The sequence below is a fragment of the Anticarsia gemmatalis genome, chromosome 23, assembly GCF_050436995.1.
Source record: "Anticarsia gemmatalis isolate Benzon Research Colony breed Stoneville strain chromosome 23, ilAntGemm2 primary, whole genome shotgun sequence".
NCBI classification, from domain to species: Eukaryota; Metazoa; Arthropoda; class Insecta; order Lepidoptera; family Erebidae; genus Anticarsia; species Anticarsia gemmatalis.
The window spans coordinates 9,685,904-9,710,809 of NC_134767.1; the positions used below are offsets into that span (position 1 = coordinate 9,685,904).

Genomic DNA, 24,906 nt, shown 5'->3' on the forward strand with positions numbered 1-24,906 from the left:
TAATGTAACTCCATCCATGACTGCTTCCACTTTGAAACTGTCACTTAATTCGGTTTATTGTCACAAAATTTGACAATTTTGTAGTTAGATTTATTGTTATTGTCACTAAATTTGTTAAAACTGTCACTTTATTAGTTAAAACTGTCACCAAAATGTGTCTTAGTTTGTAGGGACTGTCACAAATATTGACGAAATCGTCACAAAATTCGTTACCACAATCACTCAGTTTGTGAAATTTGACACTTTGAATGTAGAACTGTCACAAAACTTGTCAAAATTAACACTTAATTTTTTAAAACTGTCACTTAATTTGTCAATACTGTCACTAAATTTGTTAGCACTATCTCAATATTTTATAAACGTTAATATATTCATGTAAATTGTAATAAACAAGCACTGTACACCGCTGTTATGATTTCAACGATAAAAGGTTTTAAAGTGCTTCGTACATTGCACTTATCAGGAAATCATCATGATTTATCAAGTACAACTATGTTTTATCTATACTAATAAGGCGAAGGTTTTCAGTTGGTTTAGAATTAAATAATACCTATACCTTTATCTGGTTACCTTGTTGATTATGATTAGTATTGAAATAATCGTTTGTTTATGAGTTTGTCCTACTAACCTCTTGGGATTATATTAATAGACGTAATCACAGAATTTTGCCTCCAAAGTCGGTATTTCTAACACGCACATTACTATACTTTGAATACTAAATTATGAGGATATAAATTTTCTGCGATTTTTGACAAACTAATTGTTTTGTAACTGAAATGCTTTGAGTACTTCTAGATTATTATCGTATATCATATAAGTAGTATGTTTTAATTATATCAATTGAATTACAAACTTAAGTGCACGTTCAACAGTAAGACATCTTCTTCATTTCTAAGAGAGAAAACAATGTACAACATAGTGGCTTTCAAATAGTTGTCAACTGCGATACGTGAAAGCTAAACATTTTGTGTCGACAATCGCCTAAAGGTAACCAATGGAGAACAACACAAAGAATTGGACTCCTCGCGATAAGCATCATAGTTATAAGTTATTACATTCCTTCATATTAATGTTATCTTGTTCACGGTTTAGTTATAAAAGTGTTATATTTCACGACTATAAGAGCTCGGTGTGAAAACCTTGCACTTTAAAAGAAAATATGGATGAACCAACTTCTGTCCGCATATTTGTCCGACTGGAAAGATTTCCCGGAGTACAAAGTATCTTATTTGTTAATCCAGGTTATAAACATGCTAAACTACAATTAAATACCTACGTTCAAAAGTCATTATTAAAGCAGCAAAGATTCATCAATCCTCATAAACTTTTGCATTTAAAATACTCGTATGAGTAGGTTAAAATCTTGACTAAAATTATGAAAGATTTTAAGTATTACCACGATTCACTTTTATATTACAAAGATATGTTATAATAGTATATTTACAACCCTTTTTCATCATAGATAGAAGTCTCTAAATATTAAGGAAATTGATACAATACTTCAATATAATACATTTTGACTTAGGAAAATTGGATTTTCTACCGGTCAGTTTTTACCACTCTTGAACACAATAATTTCTATGAAATTTAATACCTATTTAACTTTTATATGTCAAGTTGCATCGTATAGAAGTAGGAAGCAAATTATTCAATTGACCCATGACTTGTTAAACCGAGTAATTACGATATACGGCTTCTCTCTCATATGTAGGGGAATGGATAGAGATGGAGTGTAGTTTTTGTTGCGAACTTGATTTTAGTAAAGACGGAGTGACTGGATATGAAATTGTGTTGGATTTGATTCCCGGTTTGTGCAATGTTATTATAGACTAGCCTGCTGACCCGCGCAACTTCGCTTGCGTCACATAAGAGAGAATGGGTCATAATTTCCCCGTTTTTGTAACAATTTTTACCGGTACCGTGCTCCTATTGGTCATAGCGTGATGATATGTAGCCTATAAGCCTTTCTCGATAAATGGGCTATCTAACACTGAAAGAATTTTTCAGATTAGCGCGTTCAAACAAACAAACAAACTCTTCAGCTTTATAATATTAGTATAGATTTATAACTGTTCTCTCAGGTGAAAATGTCCCCTAACAGCTTCTAGCTAATCGATTTGGTGTCAAAGTTTTTATCAGTTTTTAATTTCTATTTAAGAGATTTTATGTTACTAGATATTTCTTTAACCTAACGGTTAAAATCAAATAGGTGGTACATTTTTGCCAATGATACATTTTTAGGTGTTAATTTTTTTGTTACAATTAAAAATATTTTATAATATTTTTTTGACCTACATTTTGAGTTCAAGTTATTCGTATATACCTCGCTACCCGTTAACAGTATGTGTCTGGAATTATAAACGTAGATATGTCCTTAAGCACCCTACAGGTGTGCCGGAAGGAAACCATACAAAATGAATAAATCTATAAATCTACATCAATTTAAAAGTACTGAAGTTAGTCCTTAGCTTCTGAACCAATTTAAATCAAATTTAAGTAAAAGTAAAAAAAGGAATATTGTCTTATTTATACCATCACGCCTATAACAAATATCCGAAGGTGTAAGCAGAGATAACTGAGGAAATTCTAACCACAAGATTTGAACTCGAGACCTAATCAGTCACATACTTACACTGTGTGTGTGTACGTCAACTTGTAAGCCACTATGCAGTACATTGCAGACTCAAAACCAGTAGCGCTACTTTAAGCTATGTTTGTTGTTTGTCGTATGGTTAGTGGTCAACCTAGTGTCAAAGTTGTTCAAGACGCCCGACAGGCCCTTGACATGGCTTAACGACTGTTATCTTAGTAGACAACAACCGGGATCGACTTTTAACGTGCCCTCCGAAGCACGGAGATGCCCAGTTCAAATAAAAATATGCGATCACCCATCTATGGAATGTCCGCGCCAATGGTTGCTCAACCCACAGATCGTTTACCGACCGGTGAGGCGGTGAGCGCAACTGGCTATAAAAGAACATTATCTGAAAAATCTATTTTTTTTGTTGCAATATCGTAAAAATCTATAATCAGTATTATTTAATTACGCTGTGTCATAATAATTAGCGTTATATTTCTTATAATTCTCCTTTGATGTTATAATATCAGTAAGAAGAAATCAAATAACAATATTATCGAATAAAACATCAAGCAAACGCTATCAGCCGCACGTCAATCATGCTTGACAAATAGGACTGATGGAGGGACGAAATGAAATGTCCTTAGTATATGCATCAATTAAAGAAGAAGATACAGCTTTTACAGAAATATAATAATATAAAACATCGTGATGCAACCTTGCACGTTCTTGAAGGTATACAAAGTCCGCAACCCACACTTGGCCAACGTGGTGGAATCAAGACTTAAACCCCTCCCTCATTATGGGCGAAGACCCTTGCCCAGTGTGTCATAGGTTAAATTTATTTATTATCAAATATGTTGTCCTTATTTTGTTAGTTAGGTATATATTTCATTTCCTTGATATTGTTGTAAGTGCATTCTAAGCAAAGCCATCTGGCTAGCGGTCGCTAAGGTACATTTTTGGTTAATGAAACGCAACGAACAGCTAATATTTTTGATCGCAAAATTTTGTTGTATTTCATACAACTCTGTCTCACACCTTCAGGTTAAATAGGCTTTATTATGTATCTATGTATTCTTTTTAAAGACATCTCCCGCACTAAGAATTGCTCTTGGGTCGCGGGGACTTTTACAAACATACAAACAAGCACAACCAGACCCGGAACAATTATTTGTGGATCGCACAAATAATCGCTCCGAGTGGGAATCGAACCCACGACCTCCCGACGCAATGGTATCGGCGTGGCGACCTAAACCACTGCGCCACGGAGGCAGTCATATATATGTACTAGCTGACCCGCGCAACTTCGCTTGCGTCACGTAAGAGAGAATGGGTCATAATTTTCCCCGTTTTTGTAACATTTTTCGTTACTACCCCGCTCTTAATGGCTGTAGCGTGATGATATATAGCCTATAACCTTCCTCGATAAATGGGCTATCTAATAGTGAAAGAATTTTTCAAATCGGACCAGTAGTTTCTGAGATTAGCGCGTTCAAACAAACAAACAAACTCTTCAGCTTTATAATATTAGTATAGATGTATGTAAACTATGCTTTCACATAACATAAATAGCCTTGCCATTTTATAAAACACTATTTACCACTTAACGACTGTTATCAGGCTTTTATACACCTCATAATGTCATCTGACATAATCTAAGCTGTGCTATTTTTAAACACAATATGTTATTTCTGATCTACCTGAAACAATCGATGACGTATATTACCAAAATACTTGGCAAATCAGACATTTTGTTTCCACTTTGATTTATGACTTTAATGTGTTTATTCGTATCAGTAGATTATTGTAAAGTTACATCAATCATGATTTAAATAACAAGCACGTTGTATGCAATGCTAAAATTCGCCCAAATCGTTTAAAAGATATAATTTATGTTGCATTGGCTTTTGCACCCGACTTAAATCACATTAAGAAGTTGAAGTTGATTGTTAACTGTTTAACTGCACGCTTAGCGCAGTGGTTTAAGTGGTTACCTCGCCACAATAACCATAGCGCCGCGTGTGGCGGGTTCAAATCCAACCCGGGACAAATATTTGTGTGATGAGCACGAGTATTTGTTCCGAGACTGGATGTTAATTTATCAGTTGACTGGTTACCATAGTACAAGCTCTGCTTAGTTTGGAAACAGGTGACCGTGAGTGAGTTGTCAGAAAATATTTATTTATTATTATTATTTATTGTAGTCTTTATTATACAGCATTCACTATTCATAAGTTTACGAACACCTTGCTAAATATACTTGTCATAGACAAAGACTTTTCAAGTTTATTACAGCACTGACTATTCATAAATTTTCTAAACGAAAAAATAAAAATTTACTCTGTTTCTATTTTGAAAAGCAACGATAAATGCGCTGAATTATGTCAGGGAAAATATTGAAATGCTTTTTTCTTATGCTGGAGCAAAATACTAAAATATCTTTAAAGAATCTCTACAGAGCAGTTGTAACTTTGTCTTATTAGATATTTATTTTGTCTAAATTAAATAAGTGTTATAAATTTGGCAATTCAATACATTTTATAGTATTTATTTGACCAACATTTTGAGTTCAAGTTATTCCTGACATAATAGATTAAGCCTCATGTCCGTTAACAGTATGTGTCTGGAATTATAAACGTAGATATGTCTTTAAACACCCTACAGGTGTGCCGGAAGGAAACCATATAAAACGAATAAATCTATAAATCTACATCAATTGAAAAATACCAAAGCTGAAACCTTAGCTTCTTAACCAAAATTAAAAGTTAATTAAAGAAAGAATGTCTTACTTATATACCATCACGGATATAACAAATATCCGAAGATGTAAGCAGAGACTAGAGAGGAGTTAAAATTGAGAATGAGGAAATTCTAACTACAAGATTTGAACTGAGACCAAGTCAGTCACATACCTACACTGTGTGTGTGTACGTCAACTTGTAAGCCACTATGCAGTACATTGCAGACTCAAAACCAGTAGCGCTACTTAAAGCTATGTTTGTTGTTTGTCGTATGGTTAGTGGTCAACCTAGTGTCAAAGTTGTTCAAGCTGCCCGAGAGGCCTTTGACGTGGCTTAACGACTGTTATTTTAGTAGACAACAACCGGAACCGACATTTAACGTGCCCTCCGAAGCACGGAGATGCCCAGTTTAAATAAAAATATGCGATCACCCATCTATGGAATGTCCGCGCCAATGGTTGCTCAACCCACAGATCGTTTACCGACCGGTGAGGCGGTGAGCGCAACTGGCTATAAAAGAACATTATCTGAAAAATCTAATTTTCTTGTTGCAATATCGTAAAAATCTATAATCAGTATTATTTAATTACGCTGTGTCATAATAATTAGCGTTATATTTCTTATAATTCTCCTTTGATGTTATAATATCAGTAAGAAGAAATCAAATAACAATATTATCAAATAAAACATCAAGCAAACGCTATCAGCCGCACGTCAATCATGCTTGACAAATAGGACTGATGGAAGGACGAAATGACATGTCCTTAGTATATGCATCGATTAAAGAAGAAGATACAGCTTTTACAGAAATATAATAATATAAAACATCGTGATGCAACCTTGCATGTTCTTGAAGGTATACAAAGTCCCCAACCCTCACTTGGCCAACGTGGTGGAATCAAGACTTAAACCCCTCCCTCATTATGGGCGAAGACCCTTGCCCAGTGGGAGAGTCACAGGTTAAATTTATTTATTATCAAATATGTAGTCCTTATTTTGTTAGTCAGGTATATATTTCATTTCCTTGATATTGTTGTAAGTGCATTCTAAGCAAAGCCATCTAGCTAGCGGTCGCTAAGGTACATTTTTGGTTAATGAAACGCAACAAACAGCTAATATTTTTGATCGCAAAATTTTGTTGTATTTCATACAACTCTGTCTCACACCTTCAGGTTAAATAGGCTTTATTATGTATCTATGTATTCTTTTTAAAGACATCTCCCGCACTAAGAATTGCTCTTGGGTCGCGGGGACTTTTACAAACATACAAACAACGGACACAAAGCACAACCAGACCCGGTACAATTATTTGTGGATCGCACAAATAATCGCTCCGAGTGGGAATCGAACCCACGACCTCCCGACGCAATGGTATCGGCGTGGCGACCTTAACCACTGCACCACGGAGGCAGTCATATATGTATGTATGTAAACTATGCTTTGACATAACATAAATAGCCTTACCATTTTATAAAACACTATTTACCACTCAACGACTGTTATCAGGCTTTTATACACCTCATAATGTCATCTGACATAATCTAAGCTGTGCTATTTTTAAACACAATATGTTATTTCTGATCTACCTGAAACAATCGATGACGTATATTACCAAAATACTTGGCAAATCAGACATTTTGTTTCTACTTTGATTTATGACTTTAATGTGTTTACTCGTATCAGTAGATTATTGTAAGGTTACATCAATCATGATTTAAATAACAAGCGCGTTGTCGGCAATGTTAATACTCACCTAACTACATGCAATCAATGGAATCTACGTTGCATTAGCTTTTGCACCCGACTTTAATCACATTTAGAAGTTGCAGTTTTTTTTTTTTTTTTAAATGACAACTCCCGCACTAAGTCCCGCACTGCTCTTGTGTCGCGGGGACTTTTACAAACATACAGACAACGGACACAAAGCACAACCAGACCCGAAACAATTATTTGTGGATCGCACAAATAATAAATTGTTCCGTGTGGGAATCGAACCTACGACCTAACGAAAACGAAGAAATAAACATTTACTCTGTTTCTATTTTGAAAAGCAACAATAAATGCGCTGAATTATGTCCAGAAAAATTTTGAAATGCTTTTTCCTCATGCCGGAGCAAAATACTTATAGATCTTTAAAGAATCTTTACAGAGCAGTTGTAACGCATTTTCCCAAAAGCTTACTACTTCCAAATTACGATTGATCACATAACTACTACCCAATATGCAACTGAATCTACACGTAAAAGATTGGACAAACACTGGCATTGCCATAGAATACGGGAATGGACTCAATCCATACTATAATATATACTATAATATTATAAATGCGAAAGTAACTCTGTCTGTCTGTCTGTCTGCTACTCAATCACGCCTAAACTACTGAACCAATTTGCATAAAATTTGGTATGGAGATATTTTAATACCCGAGAAAGGACATACGCTACGACCAAAAGGAGCAGAGTACCAGTATTAAATGTTACAAAAACGGGAAAAAATTCACCCATTCTCTCTTATTGGACGCAAGCGAAGTTGCGCGGGTCAGCTAGTAAAAAATATAGTAAAAATAGTACTTACTGCTTATATTCATCTGCCAATACCGAACTACTACACAAATAAAAACGACTACCGCGAAAAAACCAGGTACAGCCACAAAGAAAACTTGAATATGATCCATATTTACTTAAAATATATAATAGTATCACAATTAATACTGCAAAAAGATTCGAATTTAATTTAATTAATTAATTAATGTACATGTTAGTGAAAGCAATCACGACTAATTTTGCTTTGAGATATATATATCTGTTCGCAAATATTAATAAACCTTCGATAATGTGAGTTACAATCTTATCTGCAAATAAATACCAAAATCTATAGTTTGCGAGTCTATATCGTTTTGTATTATTTATAGCTGTTGTGATAACTGTTGCTATCGATGGATTAAGCTAATGGTATTAGATTATATCAGTTATATGTATTTCGAAATATTATTCGTTTAAAGTGACTCAAAAAAAATTTCTATTTCATCAAATGATACAATACTAATGAAATGATCGAAATTAATTAAACCAATGTGTCTCCTTGCGGTATGAGGAAAATTTTAGGCTGTCCACTACGCTGGCCAACTTGTTAGGGACTTAGTATTCCTTCAAGAACTGTGTTTAAAAAAATCAACTCATTAGTACCGATAAATTATATTTTACTTATTATAGTGTACTAGGTTTTGCCCGCCACTTTGTCCGCGTGGTTTGTGCTTTAGGACAGAATTTTTATACAAACTTATTTTATCTCCTTGGGGGTATTATTTATCAAAATCCTAACGGATGCCGGTGTCATAAAATTTACCTGCATGCATAATTTCAGCCCGATCTGTACAGGGTTTTGGGCTGTGCGTTGATAGATCACTAAGTCAGTCAGTCACCTTTAAGTTATATATATTTATTTACTTTACAGTATTAAATAGTAGTTTTTCCAAGGATTTCCCTACAAAATCTGATCAAAATCAACCGCAAATGTTCAACAGATGTCGTTATTATATTACGAGTGAATCCGTGAGCAAAATTTAATGATTTATGATCGTAACTCAACTGATAATGATTTGCTGTTATCACGCACTCAGACAGACTGTTGATAATCGATTGTTTCACCAGACATGCTGTCACTACGTGCGTTAATACATGATGTCAAAGTCTTAATGATAGGATTAGTCGTCTAGCATTCGGTAATGTGTGGTTTGTTATGTAAAAGCGTGTTTGTAACAGCTGATTGGTAGATAGATGTTATATTATATGACTTTGAGTTTAGGCTTCCGTTTCATGGAAGTTTGTAGGTGGTTATTTTGGCGCAATTTTTCAATACTGCATTATGTTTAAAACGCTTTTTGCAGACATTAGTTAAGACAATAAGTTTATTGGTTGACAAAAAATTGTGACATGCTGCGACGTATATGTCGATTAAACTTTATAGTTTGAGATTACTTTCAGTGTCAAATATAACTTTTAGTGAGGGCTGACTTATCCATCAAACTGTCTCATAGATATCTTCGGAGACAAATAAGAATAACTCATAGCTACCCCACTGCTGTGCAAGGGTCTCCTCACTTAATGAGGGAGGAGTTAGGCCTTGAGTCTACCATACCATGTGCGTGTTTGGGGGAAACAACAAAATCTCAATTAAGATAGATACAACTAGACTCAAAACTACGAACTGTGTTACAAATAAAATAACTGTTTGGGCTTCTAATTCAACCATTTATGTACTACTTTACTATACTATATCAAAGTGTTCACGACGTACCTAAACAATCACACATGATCACTCATGCCATCTATCACGCTCAAAGAAACATCCGATTAGCAACGACAAACCCTTGCCAACAAAATGACTCATTAACTTTCAAAAACAAATTTCTTTTGTTCAAATAGATCTTAAAGATACGACTAAGTAATTAGTGACGTAGTAATTAAATCTGTGACGTCGGATCTTAAGTTGTTAATTATGTAGAATGGTATCGGTAACACTTGATCATATTGTGAACTAAGAAAGTACGTGACTGCAATACGTGCATGATAGTAGTAAGTGGTATTTCCAGATTTGAAGAACAATCAAAAAGGGAAATGTTTGAAGGTTTAAATGACATATTTTGATAATTGAATATGACGTCTTGTGCTTATTACTCGACTGTAATTTCACGTCAAAGTTTTATTATATCCCGAGAGAGGACATAAGTGGAACTATAGTCATAATATTCATTTATTTATCGAGTTAAACAGAATAATATACTAACAAGCATTTTAAATTTTATTTAATAGTTTTAAATTGGTTTCTGTTTAGTATTAATTTTCAAAAAAATACCTAAACAATATTTACAGTAAAGCGCCTGCAAAAATAGTCATAGCATTCCGCATGATCGTGTGATACGCTTTTGTTTTACGTAGGCACTATTACAATAAGTAGTTGATAAAGAATATTGCTATAGTGACAATTTCACTACAGATTGCGAAATTGATTAAATGATAATGATGACGTCATGTTTGGGTGTGACGTCATCATAGACGTACTGTATGATAAAATATGTTATAAATGTTTATGTACGTGGGGCTTTTGTTAATTTGAATAGGTACATTACTTTCTACGTAATCATCCTATGCATAGGATAAAGATGGCTGCCGTGGATTTCCACTGAATCAGATATGGTGAGGGAAACGTTTCCAAGTGGAAAGATATGTCACTTTTATCTAAATTTTCTGGTGTTTCAGGTTTAGTTGTATTTTGCAAGAAATTCCAAAAAATCTTAGTGCCTAAGTGATCATCAAATAAGTACCTATGCATACATTCATATTGCATTTAAAATATTGTAATGCTTTAGAAGACATGTTAGGTCAGTCAAAATACAATGAGAAGTCTTAAGTGGTTATTAGTCATACTTTCATGTAAACTGGTTTCAAATTTAATTATTTGACTATTTTATGATACGATCCTTTGAAATCTAAATAACAGTCGTTAAGTCAAAAGCACGATAATATCTAACCCTTGGGTAACAAATGGAAAAATCGGATGTTTATAATCTTTGTGATAAAAGCACTCGACGATACGGATTATTTTAAGTGTTAAGTGTTATGAGATTTGATAATATCTTTCCTATTTATAGTTTAAGATAAATATCAATAAATTAGGACGTATTGGCAAAATAATTATAAATAGAGCAGCTGTTTTAAAAATCATGGATTTCAATTTTAATAAAATGGAAAGCGATATAATTGTTTAATTAAACGTTAAGTTACTTTCTGTAATACTTATTAATAAGAACTAACAAAGCTGTACTAATATAGAATAAAAAAAACCTAAGAGGCAGTAAAAAGTTTAAAATAAATAACTTTAATACAGTTAGATGACTACTGAGAGATCTACGACACTTTCAATATAACGCCCTCTATTACAATACTCCGAAACTTATGTATGACACTTAAGATTGGGACTTTATTGACATGAAAGATGAAAAAGTATTGCTTTTCCACACTAGATGGCGCTGCTATTAAGAATAAAATATGTTTAGTTCGATAGAGATAGAGTATTGCAGAGTATTGCAGAGCTTGCGTTAACCTGAATTATATGAAAGAAAAAAATGAAATTACATTTATATTGAGTATTATGGATGCAAAGATACTAAGATAGTTAAAATCTTACCAGCGAATATTGATTTTACATCAGACGTTAGATATTTAATGCAAATAATTACAATTATATAAGCAAATAAACAAGATAGGTTTAATTTATTGCTCAATTGTTACACGGTAGGAGTACCAGGCAAACAGAAGGTGATAGGAGGTAATAAACGATTTGTTTGAACAATATTAGACTGCATTGTAGGCGTGGGTTAAGTAAAGAAGTGCAGGCAAAGATTTGGCTGAGAATGAGTATTCAATATTTATTTTGCGATTTTGTGTGAGGTCTGTTTACGTGATTTTAATTGCTAATACTTCCTATTATATCGAATATTTTAGATGATAATCGGATGCAAAGATATATATAATAAAAATGAGGAAAAGACCGATAAATATAGTTATTAATAACATTTCTTCACAACGACCGATAAGAATGCGTATAGGATCGGTAGTCGTCAAGTAAACATCTTAATATCTTAGATCAGATCTCTAGGTAAATGATTATAATGATTACTGAAATTTTCAGAGAGGTCGTTCATTACCCCCCACAATAAAAAAAACAAAATTAATCTTGGTTTGTATTTTTTTCTCCCGCACTAAGAATCGTGGGGACTTTTACAAACATACTAACAAGGAACGTAAAGTACAACCAGATCCGACATAATTATTTATGGATTGCACAAATAATAATTGTTCCATGTGGGAATCGAAGCTACGACCGGCCGACGCAATGGTAGCGGTAAACCACTGCGCCAAGGAATCATAATGATTAGTGTTCCTACCAGAAATGCTAAGCGAAGAGAGCTCTTCTAATTAAACTAATTGAACTAAACACTGTTATTCACACCTAAAGCAAAGGTACCTGGCATTTTATGGCCTACCACCCACGTAACAAGCCAGAAAATATGACCGTTTTTAGCTTTTCTTCTTAAAAAAAACTTTCTTTTTGTACATGGGTGTAGCCCCCCATGTATAGGTATCGCCCCCTAAAATACTTACAATGCGATAAGATTAGATAAAAAATATTGGCCAAGGAGAAAAGCTAACGTAATGAAGGTATCCTAATTACATTTAAAATTAACATGTTATTCATTTGTTAGTTAAAAGTATTTGCAACTAAACGAAATTCTGAATGTCTTAGACTGGGAAATGAATTCAGTATAAAGAAAGAACAGCAACTGAACTCACGTTTATTTTAGTAGCAACATACCAAAGACTATTTTTACTAATGGTTTAATTTAATCATTAAATAGTTTTGACTGATAATGTTTTGACATGAGTAAGATTTATAACTAAAAGTAAGATTTCTTTGAAGGTTAACAACTTACCCCGTAAACAAGTATATTCAACGTAAAACAGCAATGCACCGAACCAAATAACTATTCCTATCAACATTAAAACCGGCACTGGCTCCATCATTTTAATTTAAAAACAAACTTCAACAACTTTGGAACAAACTCAACAACTTTAAAAACAAAAGTCAACAACTAAAACAATTGTTTCTTCTAGAACAATTCGTAAAAAGAACGCTAGGTGCAAAGTCCACTTTTTAAATCCGGAATACTAACAAAATATTCAACAACAATTTTTTTTCTACAACGTAAAATTTTTCAACAACAAATTCGTTGATTCAATTTGATTTTTTAAATTACAGTGTGCTAATTAATGTTGTTGTTTCAATAAGTAGTGGAAGGTTGATATTGATTAGATATAAAGTCTACATGCGGATAATGTCTGAATAATTTCATTAGTTCGTTTCGCAACGATATGCAATATGTTTCAGTTTTTCATCGATGTTTCATGGCAAGTAATCGTAAAGACACTATATATGTACAATTAAAAAAATTTAAAAACTCTTTAAGAAATAGATATTTTTTAACCTTTGCCTGTAAAAGATTTGATATTATTTTTGACTACTTTTCATAATGAATGCAATAATATAGTTTAATTCGAGCTATTGAATTAAAGTTACGTCAAAAACAACGTTTGTAAATTCATTGATCTATTAGTTCTATATATTTTCTCCGACCGATTTCGGCCATGGCACCCACATCGACTCGTTATCAGAAAAAAACCTTCCTTAGAAGCGACAGTAGATAGGCCATCTAGCCAGTTAGTTACAGTATTAACCAAAAAACTTTCATAAATAAAATATTGGCTTAAAACTTTACATAATTATTTTATGCATGTGAACCAACATACTAACAGATTTATTTAGTGAAATAGAAATGACAAAGCTACGTATAATCTGATTATGTTTTGGTACGTTTGAAAAACAAATCGTAAGTATCTTGTCATAATATAATCTAATATTTAATCAGTTAATTGTTGCACCTGTCTGCATAATCAATTATATTATTATTGTAAAATAGACAGAATTTTAATGATGTTGATTGATGAATGACAACACTAATCCTCTAAAAAAATATTATGACAGTGGAGATCTATTTAATATATAATTTAAGCCTATTTGTAAGGACAAAATTAGAAGGCTTTTGGCACTTCGGTAAAATTGGTTACTTCAATATTCTTAGGATATAAATTTTAATATGAAAAGTTATAGTTAAAAGCACTACAAATCTAAACGCGTAGAAAAAAATAATTATTTTTATCGCGTATATGATCCGTTGTGTACTTTTGTATATTTTACAAGCGTTAATAATTTAAAAACGTTAATATAAAAAACTGAAATAAATCAGAAAAAGATCTAACATTAAGTTACTATTAAAAGAGAAATGTTTATATCATATTTAAGAAAGTACTCACCACGTAAAAAAGTATATTCACAGAAAAACATCGCGACACCGCACATGATAATAATGCTTATGATCATCAACACTGTTAATGACTGATCCATAATTAAACACAATTAAACAAACTAAACAACAGTCAACAACAAAAACAATTTACAAAATAAAGTCCAAATATTTTAATTATGTTTAAAACAATTTCAAACTTAATATTCTTACTGTATTTTAAACAACAAACAATTTTTTACTTTTAATTTTCGAATTGTTTTTCAAACAACAAACAATTTTCAACAACAAATCCGTTGTTACAATTTGAACCCTCTAATTATAATGACAAGTACTTTTGTTGTTTGATTATAAGTACTAGTTTTTGTTGTCGATTAGATATTGATTGTCTACAACCTGATTTTATTTATCGTTGTTGTAAAATATTGAGGTTAATTTTGTTTGTTCTCGGTGTTTGTCGGATCTTTTGTTGCATGAGTATTATTATGATTACATTTGATTACATTGGGTCAACGTTTTATTGATGCTGTCTATCATTTTTTTATTAATATATTTTTAAAAAGACAACTCACGCATTAAGTATTACTCTTGTGACTTTTACAAACATACAAACAACGAACACAAAGCACGACAAGACCCGAAACAATTATTTATGGATCGCAAATAATTGTCACGTGTGGGAATCGAACCCACGACCTCCCGACGCAATGGTATTGGCGTGGCGACATAAACCACTGACCGCCACGGAGGCAGTCGATACTTATTTGCATGTCATTACTGCAGAGATTATTAGCCGTGCTCTTTTATTATTGCGATTTCTAAGTATTAGGCTCGCTTTAACCTCTCTTAAATGTCTATCAGGTTGGATTTAATTTTGACAGTTCTTTTCATACATTTTCTTTATGCTGTAGATTGGTTATCTAACACTTATAAATGAACCGTGAAACTGACCTTTAATGTTACATCGTTATAATCTACATAAGTGCTTCAATAACATAACACTTTACCAGATTGTCAGTTCCTTCCTTATTTCAAGTGCATATTATTATATCCGTGAGTTGTTAAGAACTAAGATAGATATATCATAATCTCAGCAAGTAATTAAGTGAGAACTTTTATAATATTTTTTATTTGGTGTAATCAAGTTTTGTGGTAACTAACACGTAATCGTTTTCTATTGCGAAGGTGTGTCTACCGCATATCTTATCCCGTTATGTTAGGACCCAATAGCGTGCGATACAAGTGCCATTTACCAATACATATAACAGTTAACATAGAATTAAGAGTAGCAATTTTTTTGAAAATGTATCACTGTCAAGTACGCAAAATGTATATTATTAAAACACATAAGATACCTACAACAGTTATTGAGCCAAAAAATTATGCGGCGGCTAATGACTTTTTGTTCAGTAGATTAGTGGTTAAGCTACTTTGTTATCACTGCTCTAAACTTTATCAAACTGCATGTCATTCTTGAAAATCACAGCTTTTAATAACAAATATTATTCATACCTTATTTTGTCTCCAATTAACTTAAAATATATATAAATAACACTTACTTAACAAAAATGTATATTCCGCAAAAAATATGAAAGCCGCAAACAAAATAATAGGAATCACAAACCACATGCTCGAAACGTCAAACATTTTAGTGAATTGTTTAAACAACAAACAATTTGGAGCAACAACCGTTTACACTGATTTAACTAGTGTAGTGGAATGTACATGTAAATAAATTTATTTATTATTTTATGCAAGTTATCTTCAATTGATTAGATTAATGGAAACCTAGTTTTTCGCTTTTCATCGTACATTTTAATAAGGTATTATCTGGGTTAAAGATTTGTACGGATTTCGCAATATTAGTCCACCGCCATTCATTGGTATTATGAGATTATGAAATCCTATATTGATAAAGTTTTACAATTAAGTACTATCTGTCTGCAAAGTCATTCGCGTAAATTCTTTTTTTGCTGTCTCAGCAATTTTAATTTAAGTCAATAGTGGTCTTATATAGTTTATAGTTGTAATTTTATTAAAATCATTATTCGTCAATCAAAAGTTGCTGCGATAATTTTATTCAAATTCTTTTGGTTATACGGAATACAAGTAACTTTTTTAAACTTCGCGGCTTGTACACATAATACTAAGACGCACAACACGTCTTCGGCCGTTAGCCCGTCTCCACGGTCGATGCATCGAAATGTCAGACAGTAAATAAGGTTTCGCGACCTTAAAATATTCACCGCGTATATGACCTGTGGTGCATTTTAGTATTATAGGAGTTACATACAATCCTTAATATCTGGGGAAGATTCCGGCCAAATAGTGCAAAAAAAAATGCATGTTTGCGAGGATGAATCAAGATCTTAGTTTATAACCATATCTATCCTCTTATATATTTTCATGGAAATCAGGGTAACAGATAGACGGAAGTTTGATACCGAATCTTCACAATCTAATATTGATAACCAGTTTTTTTCTACTATTATCAACAAATATCATCTGAAATGTTAAATATATCGGAATTTTAACTGATTTACATACAAATGTGTGACCTCAGCTCTGTTTTGTTTTGTTTTGCACTCGGAGCGCATCTTAGCCTTTTGTTCAAGGCGATGGGTTACATAATGTAGTTTTGTTTACATACAAAATAAAGTTGTGTAATATCGGTAAAGGTCGAAAGAGGACCCATTTATTTTGCAGTAGTACTACTTCACAGTTCTTGAACGAATGCTAACTGCCATGTGCCCGCATTTGACCAGCGTGCTGGACTCTAGGTTTAGCCCCTTTCTCAGGACGAGATCATTGCCCAGCAATGGACCAATAAGGGGTTACATTTAATCTATACTAATATTATAAAGCTGAAGAGTTTGTTTGTTTGTTTGTTTGAACGCGAAGGAATTACTGGTCCGATTGAAAAAATTCTTTCAGTGTTAAATAGCTCATTTATAGAAGAAGGCTATAAGGCTATATCATCACGCTACGACTAAAAGGAGCAGAGTACCAATAAAAAATGTTTCAAAAACGGGGAAAATTATGACCTATTCTCTCTTATGTGACGCAAGCGAAACTGCCGTGCGCCGCGTTTGCGTTCCGTCTCTAAAGAAAAGTTAGTAGTAAAAGTATCAGTTCAACATTATAGCCATAAAAGCGTGACAGACAGACAGACTTTCTATTATGAAATGTATTAGTATGGATTACACATACAAAGAATAAATGATCACGATAATGTATTTGTAATCGATGTCGTAATTACTTTCGTTTGTTTACCGTTTAAGGCAAGGGCCACCTGGTGCAATCTAAACTTTAAATCTGGCATACCAAAGTGATAATACTTGATATCTTCTATATATTTGCATGAAAAGATAGTAATTAATCAAGTAATTTACGCAAAAATGTGAAAGTTCCGATGGCAGTCCTTGAACAAGGATTTGTTTGTGTATTTGAAATTTACGAATCTTTTCTTTCAATTAAAACTTCATTTTCAGTGTTACGACTAGCCCTACTTATAGTCATCTTACTAACATTATAAATATTTTATTCCAAGAAAAATTCACAATTTCATAGATAGTTTTTACTTAATCACACCAAAACTACTGAACCGATTTGTATGAAATTTGGTAATAGTATACAAATAGTTTAAAACCTTTTTTAACACCATATACTACTTTTGCCTCACTTGAAATTATACACAAAATAAAAAGTCAAATCTGAAATAGAATCTAAGACTTTGTGATCCACAGTCATACACACTACAGCCCAGACAAAACAGGAACATTTCCTACAATGTACAGTAAACAAACATAATTAATTACAAGTACTTCATTAATGTTTCAAACACAATGGCGTCACGTTCTCACTCCGTTTAAGGCATGAAAGTGACGAGCGAGCCTTATTGTAGCTAACAATGGACTATCACGTTTTTGGTTACGGATATAAAGACTGTTTTATTGACTGTTGATGTAGGAACTATGTTGTATGCAGGTACTATGTACTCTTGTAAAACAAATGCGTAAATAATAAAATTTTATAAGGTAACTAGCGAATCCGACAGACGTTGTCCTGTCTAATAAATTAAGAATTAATTAAAAAAACATTGTCCAGCGGACAAAATTGTGAATCTAAACCATTCTCAGATCCCCTTGAACACACACAAAAAATTTCATCAAAATCGGTCCAGTCGTTTAAAAGAAGTTCAGTGACATGCACACTTAGGTACAGAAGATTTTTTACAAACAACGTTTGCCGGGTCAGCTAGTAGCTTTATAAAAAAGAGTTGCGTGTGAACCATCGAACCAATAATAATTAAAATCGTAAAATTATTGGAATAAACTAAAAGCTCCCCATACACTATAATAATAATATAGTGTATGTATAAATAGTCCTCCTAAATCAGTGGTTCCCAACCGGTGGACCGCGGGAGTCAAAATGTGGTCCGCGAATTAGTTTAAATTTAAAATTTTCAGGATGATTATTATACTTTATCTTTAATATACTAACAAAGTGGTCCCTGCTAACAAGAATAATATAAAGGTGATCCCAGACTAAGAAAAGGTTGGGAACCACTGTCCTAAATCACAGCAATTTTTTCACAAATTGACAGCAATTTTTTTTTCAGTTGTATTTAGTTTATACCGGCTTCAACCAGCGGCTAAGGTGATAAACACATGATAGTATACATTTACAATAGATTTAGTTTTATCAAGAGTTGCTAGTTACTTATATAAACAAAGACATAGGATTTTCCACTTTTCTTCCGATTTATTTAAGTCAAAATATCAACATTGTCTGCGTTTTGCCGGAAGTTTGGATTAAATAATATTCTATCATTTAGGTTTATCTTTCGTTATGTTACGGGTTTTTTGTTGAAAATTTATATAAGTTACAGCGTAGGATAAAGAATTATAATTTCAAAGTATTTAATGACATCTAAATACAACTATTATTACGTTAAAAAGTCAATAGGCGATAAAAAAAAAACATTTACAAGCAGATTTTAATACAATATCAATTGTGTACAATGCGTGCATTAGACTCTTAAACTCACCTTCAAAAATATAAATAAATAACTCTCTTTTGCGCAGTCGGTTAAAAATACATATAATTTCTAATTCATGATCTCAATTTCCTATAGAACACGTCAAATTTAACACATACAAGACTATGAAAATGATTGTCTCATTCTTTTAAATCCACAAACAATTAAACAATGAATCAGAATCATCAATTAATAAAATTACGAGATCGGTACACAATAGTAATACTAAAATACTGTATTAATTATGATAATAATCTTATTAATATGTACGAAACATATCTATTATTTTATCCTAAGCGTTTCTTCCTCATCTGCTTCAAGGCTTCAAACACCCCATTTATAAACAAATAAATATCACTGGACAACTCACACACAGTTATTTGATTCCAAACTAAGCAAAGCTTGTACTATGGTAATCAAATAACTGATAAACATACTAATATACTTCTAAATACATACTTATATAGATAAATTGACATCCAGGCTCAGAACAGATACTCGTGCTCATCGCACAAATATTTGTCCCGGGTGGGATTCGAACCCACCACACGCGGCGCTACGGTTAGTGCGGCGAGGTGACCACTTTAACCACTTCGCCAAACGTGCAGTTAAAACATTTTGTAAGCAATGAACGAACATTATAATGAGACGAATGAAAACAAAGCGACGACAGTCACGAGTTTTTTGTTTAAATACACGTTTATAGTTTATTTTCATGAGTTAATTAAAATACACATGTAATGTATTATAGTCTTGTACGTAGCATATAGCCACATGAATAGAAAAACGTGCCGGAGCCTTCTTTATCAAACTATACTTATCCTAAACAGATAAACTAAAGTAATGTGCTAATTTTGCTGTTATAATGAAATTAAATTGAAAAAATATTTATTGGTTCTTAAAGGATTGTACAAAATGTTTGTGATTGGAGCCTTCTTTTAAGCGTAAGCCTGTATTGGGAGAGAAGAAGGTACAGTACTTATTGTTACTAATATGGGAGTATAGATCTTCAATTTTATACGGTAGGACTATCAAACTCTGCCCAGTCATTTTATAAAATGAATGTACAAATAATAAAAAAAACTCTTTTGTATAAATTGTTAGTCATAGAAAAAATAATGCCAATGTATACTCACGATAATACCGGAACCTCGACACATGATAAAGAATAAACAAAACAATCAAATAAATCGCATAACACAATATCGGAAGAAATATAACACAAATCAAACCGAACATATCGTTAGACATTTTAAACAACAAACAATTTCAACAACAAACAACTTGGCCGCAAACAATTTGATCAAACAATTTTTTGTATTAAGAATTGTTTGAATTTTCTAGAGTTGTTTTTCGTGGTTATAATGTTAGCGACTGCGACATAAGAGTGTAGTACATAGCACTGATATCTTGTATGTTTTGCCAAAAGTACATAAAATTTAAATCTTAACACAATGTCGGTTGAAGGTCGTTGTATTATTATCTCTATAGTTAATTAGCTCATTTTCTTTGTTAAGACATTTTTCTACAAAACATTTTTCAGCCGTTGAAAAATTGCGGCTACTTTTCGTTAGTTTTGTTTTAGCTATTGATGTATTGGGTAGGTTTTTCTTTAAAAAACGTATTATGTGGCATCGCCATTTTGTAGATTTATGACTTTTGTTAAAAACTTGAAAAATATCGCTGTAAAATGAGTGATATCTATATCTATATCTATACTAATTATAAAGCTGAAGAGTTTGTTTGTTTGAACGCACTAATCTCAGGAACTACGGGTCCGATTAGAAAAATTCTTACAGTGTTAGATAGCTCATTTATCGAGGAAGGTTATATATCATCACGCTACGACCAATAGGATCAGAGCAGCAGTAAAAAATGTTACAAAAACGGGGAAAATTTTGACCCATTTTCTCTCTTATGTGACGCAAGCGAAGTTGCGCGGGTCAGCTAGTTACGAATATAGGAAGAAACAGCTGTGTGACGTCAGTTCTGTTAAACCCGAAGGTGTAGGCAAAGGTAAATAGAATATACACATGTTTCACCGTTCATAGTATTGGTCCAATGTTGTGAGAAAAATGTTTTTGCCACATACGTATTTTAAAACTTGAGACTACTATTAAGAATACTCCATAAAATAAAACCTATATTAAATTGAACCCAAGACTTGACAGTCGCATGCCTTAACCAAGGAAATATGAAAACATCTAAATCAAAAAGTTCTAGTATAAAATGTTGTAGACTCATATTAATTTTCAAAAATATATCAAAAGTGTAACATTTGCCTTGAAATGAATAATTATCAATATTATCAAAGTTGCAGGGGACTTTACAAACATACCAACGATAGCCTAAATGTTACTACGACCTACATAATATTGTCATACCTTATCTAACCATTAGAAATTAGTAATCCCTTTGATTTAGTTATTGATATCAATCGTTCTGCGGAATAGCATACATTAATAATTCTAGTCCAAGAAACAAAACGTGAGGGGAGAGGTCCCCTTCTCCCTCGTTTTGGGAGAAGACCCTTGCCTTGCAGCGGGACAGTAATGGGTTAGAAAAAACATTACAAGTCTTTAAATGACTATGACATATGAATGTTGAGTCAATCTCAAGGTACCTATCTATACTAATATTATAAAGCTGAAGAGTTTGTTTGTTTGTTTGATTGTTTGTTTGTTTGTTTGTTTGTTTGTTTGTTTGAACGCGCTAATATCAGAAACTACTGATCCGATTTGAAAAATTCTTTCAGTGTTAGATAGCCCATTTATCGAGGAAGGTTATAGGCTATATATCATCACGCTACGATCAGTAGGAGCAGAGTACCAGTAAAAATTTTCCAAAAACGGGGAACATTTCGACCTTATTCTCTCTTATGTGACGCAAGCAAAGTTGCGCGGGTCAGCTAGTAGGAGATAAAAACAAATATCGCTGAGGCTTTTACACACAAAACAACGGACACAAAGTACAACCAGACCCGAAGCAACGATTTTAGGGTAGCACAAAATATACACTTATTCCTAGTGGAATCGAACGATGACCTACACCAGTGAGGCCATCAAAATTTTATCCTTACTGTTACTATATTATAGTATTTTGACGTCAAACATAAAGGAAGTTAGCGTAAAACCACACGAATCTTTCGCACGTAACGTTATCTTAACTATCTTATAACGTTGATAAGTGTTATCATTCACCTGTTAATACCTGTAATATCACATACGAGATAAGTACACAGTATACTCAGTGTATTAACTATTAATTGTAGTATAACTTATGTTCGTGACTTTGTCTGTGTTAAAAAAAATTGAAATAAAAATTATTTTAGGTGTTTTGTTAATTAAATTTAAGCGTTTGTCGGGCCCGAGATTAGTTAAGCTAAATATTTTGTTGCTTGTTATTTAGCATTTTGTGTCTCAGTGTCGTATGTGCTTACTTAAATAATCAGCAACAAAAAATACCCGAGTAATTAAGGTAGCCTTGTACATCACGTAAACCAATATCATCAAGGACAATCTCCATCCCTGGTCCATATACCTACAACGAACTATCTTACAGTGAGTCCGTCATATGAAAGAAGACAAGTAATCACTCCCCAATAGAAATTTATCTTGAGCTAGAACGTTTGAAACGATGACTAAAAATACTGTCAACTTTTTTGACCCCAGATATATAAGCGTTTCGTATAGTAATCGATAACAGAACGCTTGTAGGCAGCTCATCGTATTATCAATATTGTATTAACCACTTTGTAAATCTTGTGGCTATTAAAAAGAGGAGATCATTTTTTGTCATAAGTGTTTCAAAATCAAAATCAAATCATTTATTCATTTAGGTCAAATGCTGACACTTATGATAGTCAATGATACAAAGAGTGAATTTACCGCCAATTCGGAAGGTAGGGCCAATGAGAAGAGCTGGCAAGAAACTCCTGGCCACTCTTTTTTTTTTGTTGTTAACATTACACTTAAATTGATTAATTCATTGATTTCAAACCGCACTGCGACAGACAAACTGACCGACAAGCATTTGTAGTACATTATAGTTCACGGCTCTTAGGTATACTGTGTGTTTAAAACACTAAGGAAAAGTTTGAGGAAAAAGGAAATACGAGGAAAGAGAAGATTTGATAATTAATATTTACTAGGAAATAATTAGAGTTGTATTCTAGTAAAATAAAGGAAAATTCCATTCATAGCGGAACAAAGATTTTGGTCGTTAAAGTATCTACGTAACTGTTACGTTTTTACAATTTCAGTAGTAAATAGCTTTTGAATGCGACTTCACCCACTTCCAGAAGATAATCCGTAAGTAGTATTAATTTATGTACCAATCCGTGCCATCTATTTACCAAATTTCAGCAAAATTAATTCGACAGTTTTGTGTGAAAAAGTTACAAACAACCATTTATTCAAAAAAACCTATAACTTTTATATTATATTCCACGTGTAATATGATTTTATTTTATTATCAATGTTTTACCAAAACTATAACATTAGTATCACTAAGCACACAAAAAACCATCAAATACCAAAAATTTCCCAACACTTTTCCATTACAAAGGCCTATACATATTTGTCGAAAGATTTTCAGTCCACGTAACAAAAGTTCATTGAACTGTTATCTTATTTATTTAGTTATTAGTTAAATGGCGCAAGGTAAACAAGCCAAGTTCTATTGTTTTATCTCTATTACTGTTTACTAAATGATTGTTATTTGAGTCAGTGTCGCTTTTAAATAAATAATTGGGACATGCAATTTTGTATTGATGTTAATTATTTAGTAATTTTCTAGTCTGGATAGAGTAAGCTGCACGTTTGGCGCAGTGGTTTAAGCGGTCACCTCGCCGTTAACAACCGTAGCGCCGCGTGTGGTGGGTTCGAATCCTACCCGGGACAAATCTTTGTGTGATGAGCACGAGTATTTGTTCTGAGCCTGGTTGTCAATTTATCTTTATAAATAAGTATGTATTTAGAAGTATATAAGTATGTTTATCAGTTATTTGGTCACCATAGTACAAGCTCTGCTTAGTTTGGAATCAAATGACCGTGTGTGCGTTGTCCAATGATATTTATTATGATATTTATTTATTTGAGTCAGTGTCGCTTTATAGAAACTAGCTGACCCGCGCAACTTCGCTTGCGTCAAATAAGAGAGAATGGGTCAAAATTTTCCCCGTTTTTGTAACATTTTTTATTGGTACTCTGCTCCCATTGGTCGTGGCGTAATGATATATTTGCCTATAGCCTTCCTCGATAAATGAGCTATCTAAAAATGAAATAATTTTTCAGATCGGACCAGTAGTTCCTGAGATTAGCGCGTTCAAACAAACAAACAAACAAACTCTTCAGCTTTATAATAGTAGTATAGATTATAATATTAGTATAGATTAGTATAGATATAGATTATTGGGACATACAATTTTGTGTTGTTAGTTATTTTGTGTTTTTCTGGAGATTGTCTGGATAGAATGAGTTTTTGACTGCTAAATAAGAAATACAATTGCGCAATACGTGTTTTGGATTTTGGCTGTTATTTTTTTCGCTCAGTTAAGATTATTTATTTTGTTAATTTTATATTAATTAAAAAGATAAATGTTAAAGTTTCTGAGGATGTATGT

At 32.7% G+C, this 24,906-nt stretch overlaps 1 protein-coding gene across 6 annotated transcripts in view; it reads right to left on the bottom strand.

The window, feature by feature from the left end:
- Positions 1-24,906, bottom strand: part of LOC142983132 (uncharacterized) — a 96,984-nt gene that overhangs the window by 19,632 nt on the left and 52,446 nt on the right. Inside the window, exon 1 of one of the 6 annotated variants that reach the window (XM_076129982.1) lies at positions 20,420-20,549. The exons of 3 other annotated variants lie outside the window; for them this stretch is intronic. In XM_076129982.1, the coding sequence (XP_075986097.1) occupies positions 20,420-20,534 (115 nt within the window). In that variant the 5' untranslated portion in view covers positions 20,535-20,549. Of the gene's footprint in view, positions 1-7,896; positions 8,054-12,814; positions 12,921-20,419; positions 20,550-24,906 lie in introns of those variants that run through there. 2 more of the 6 variants (XM_076129988.1, XM_076129984.1) reach the window with 2 other exon arrangements.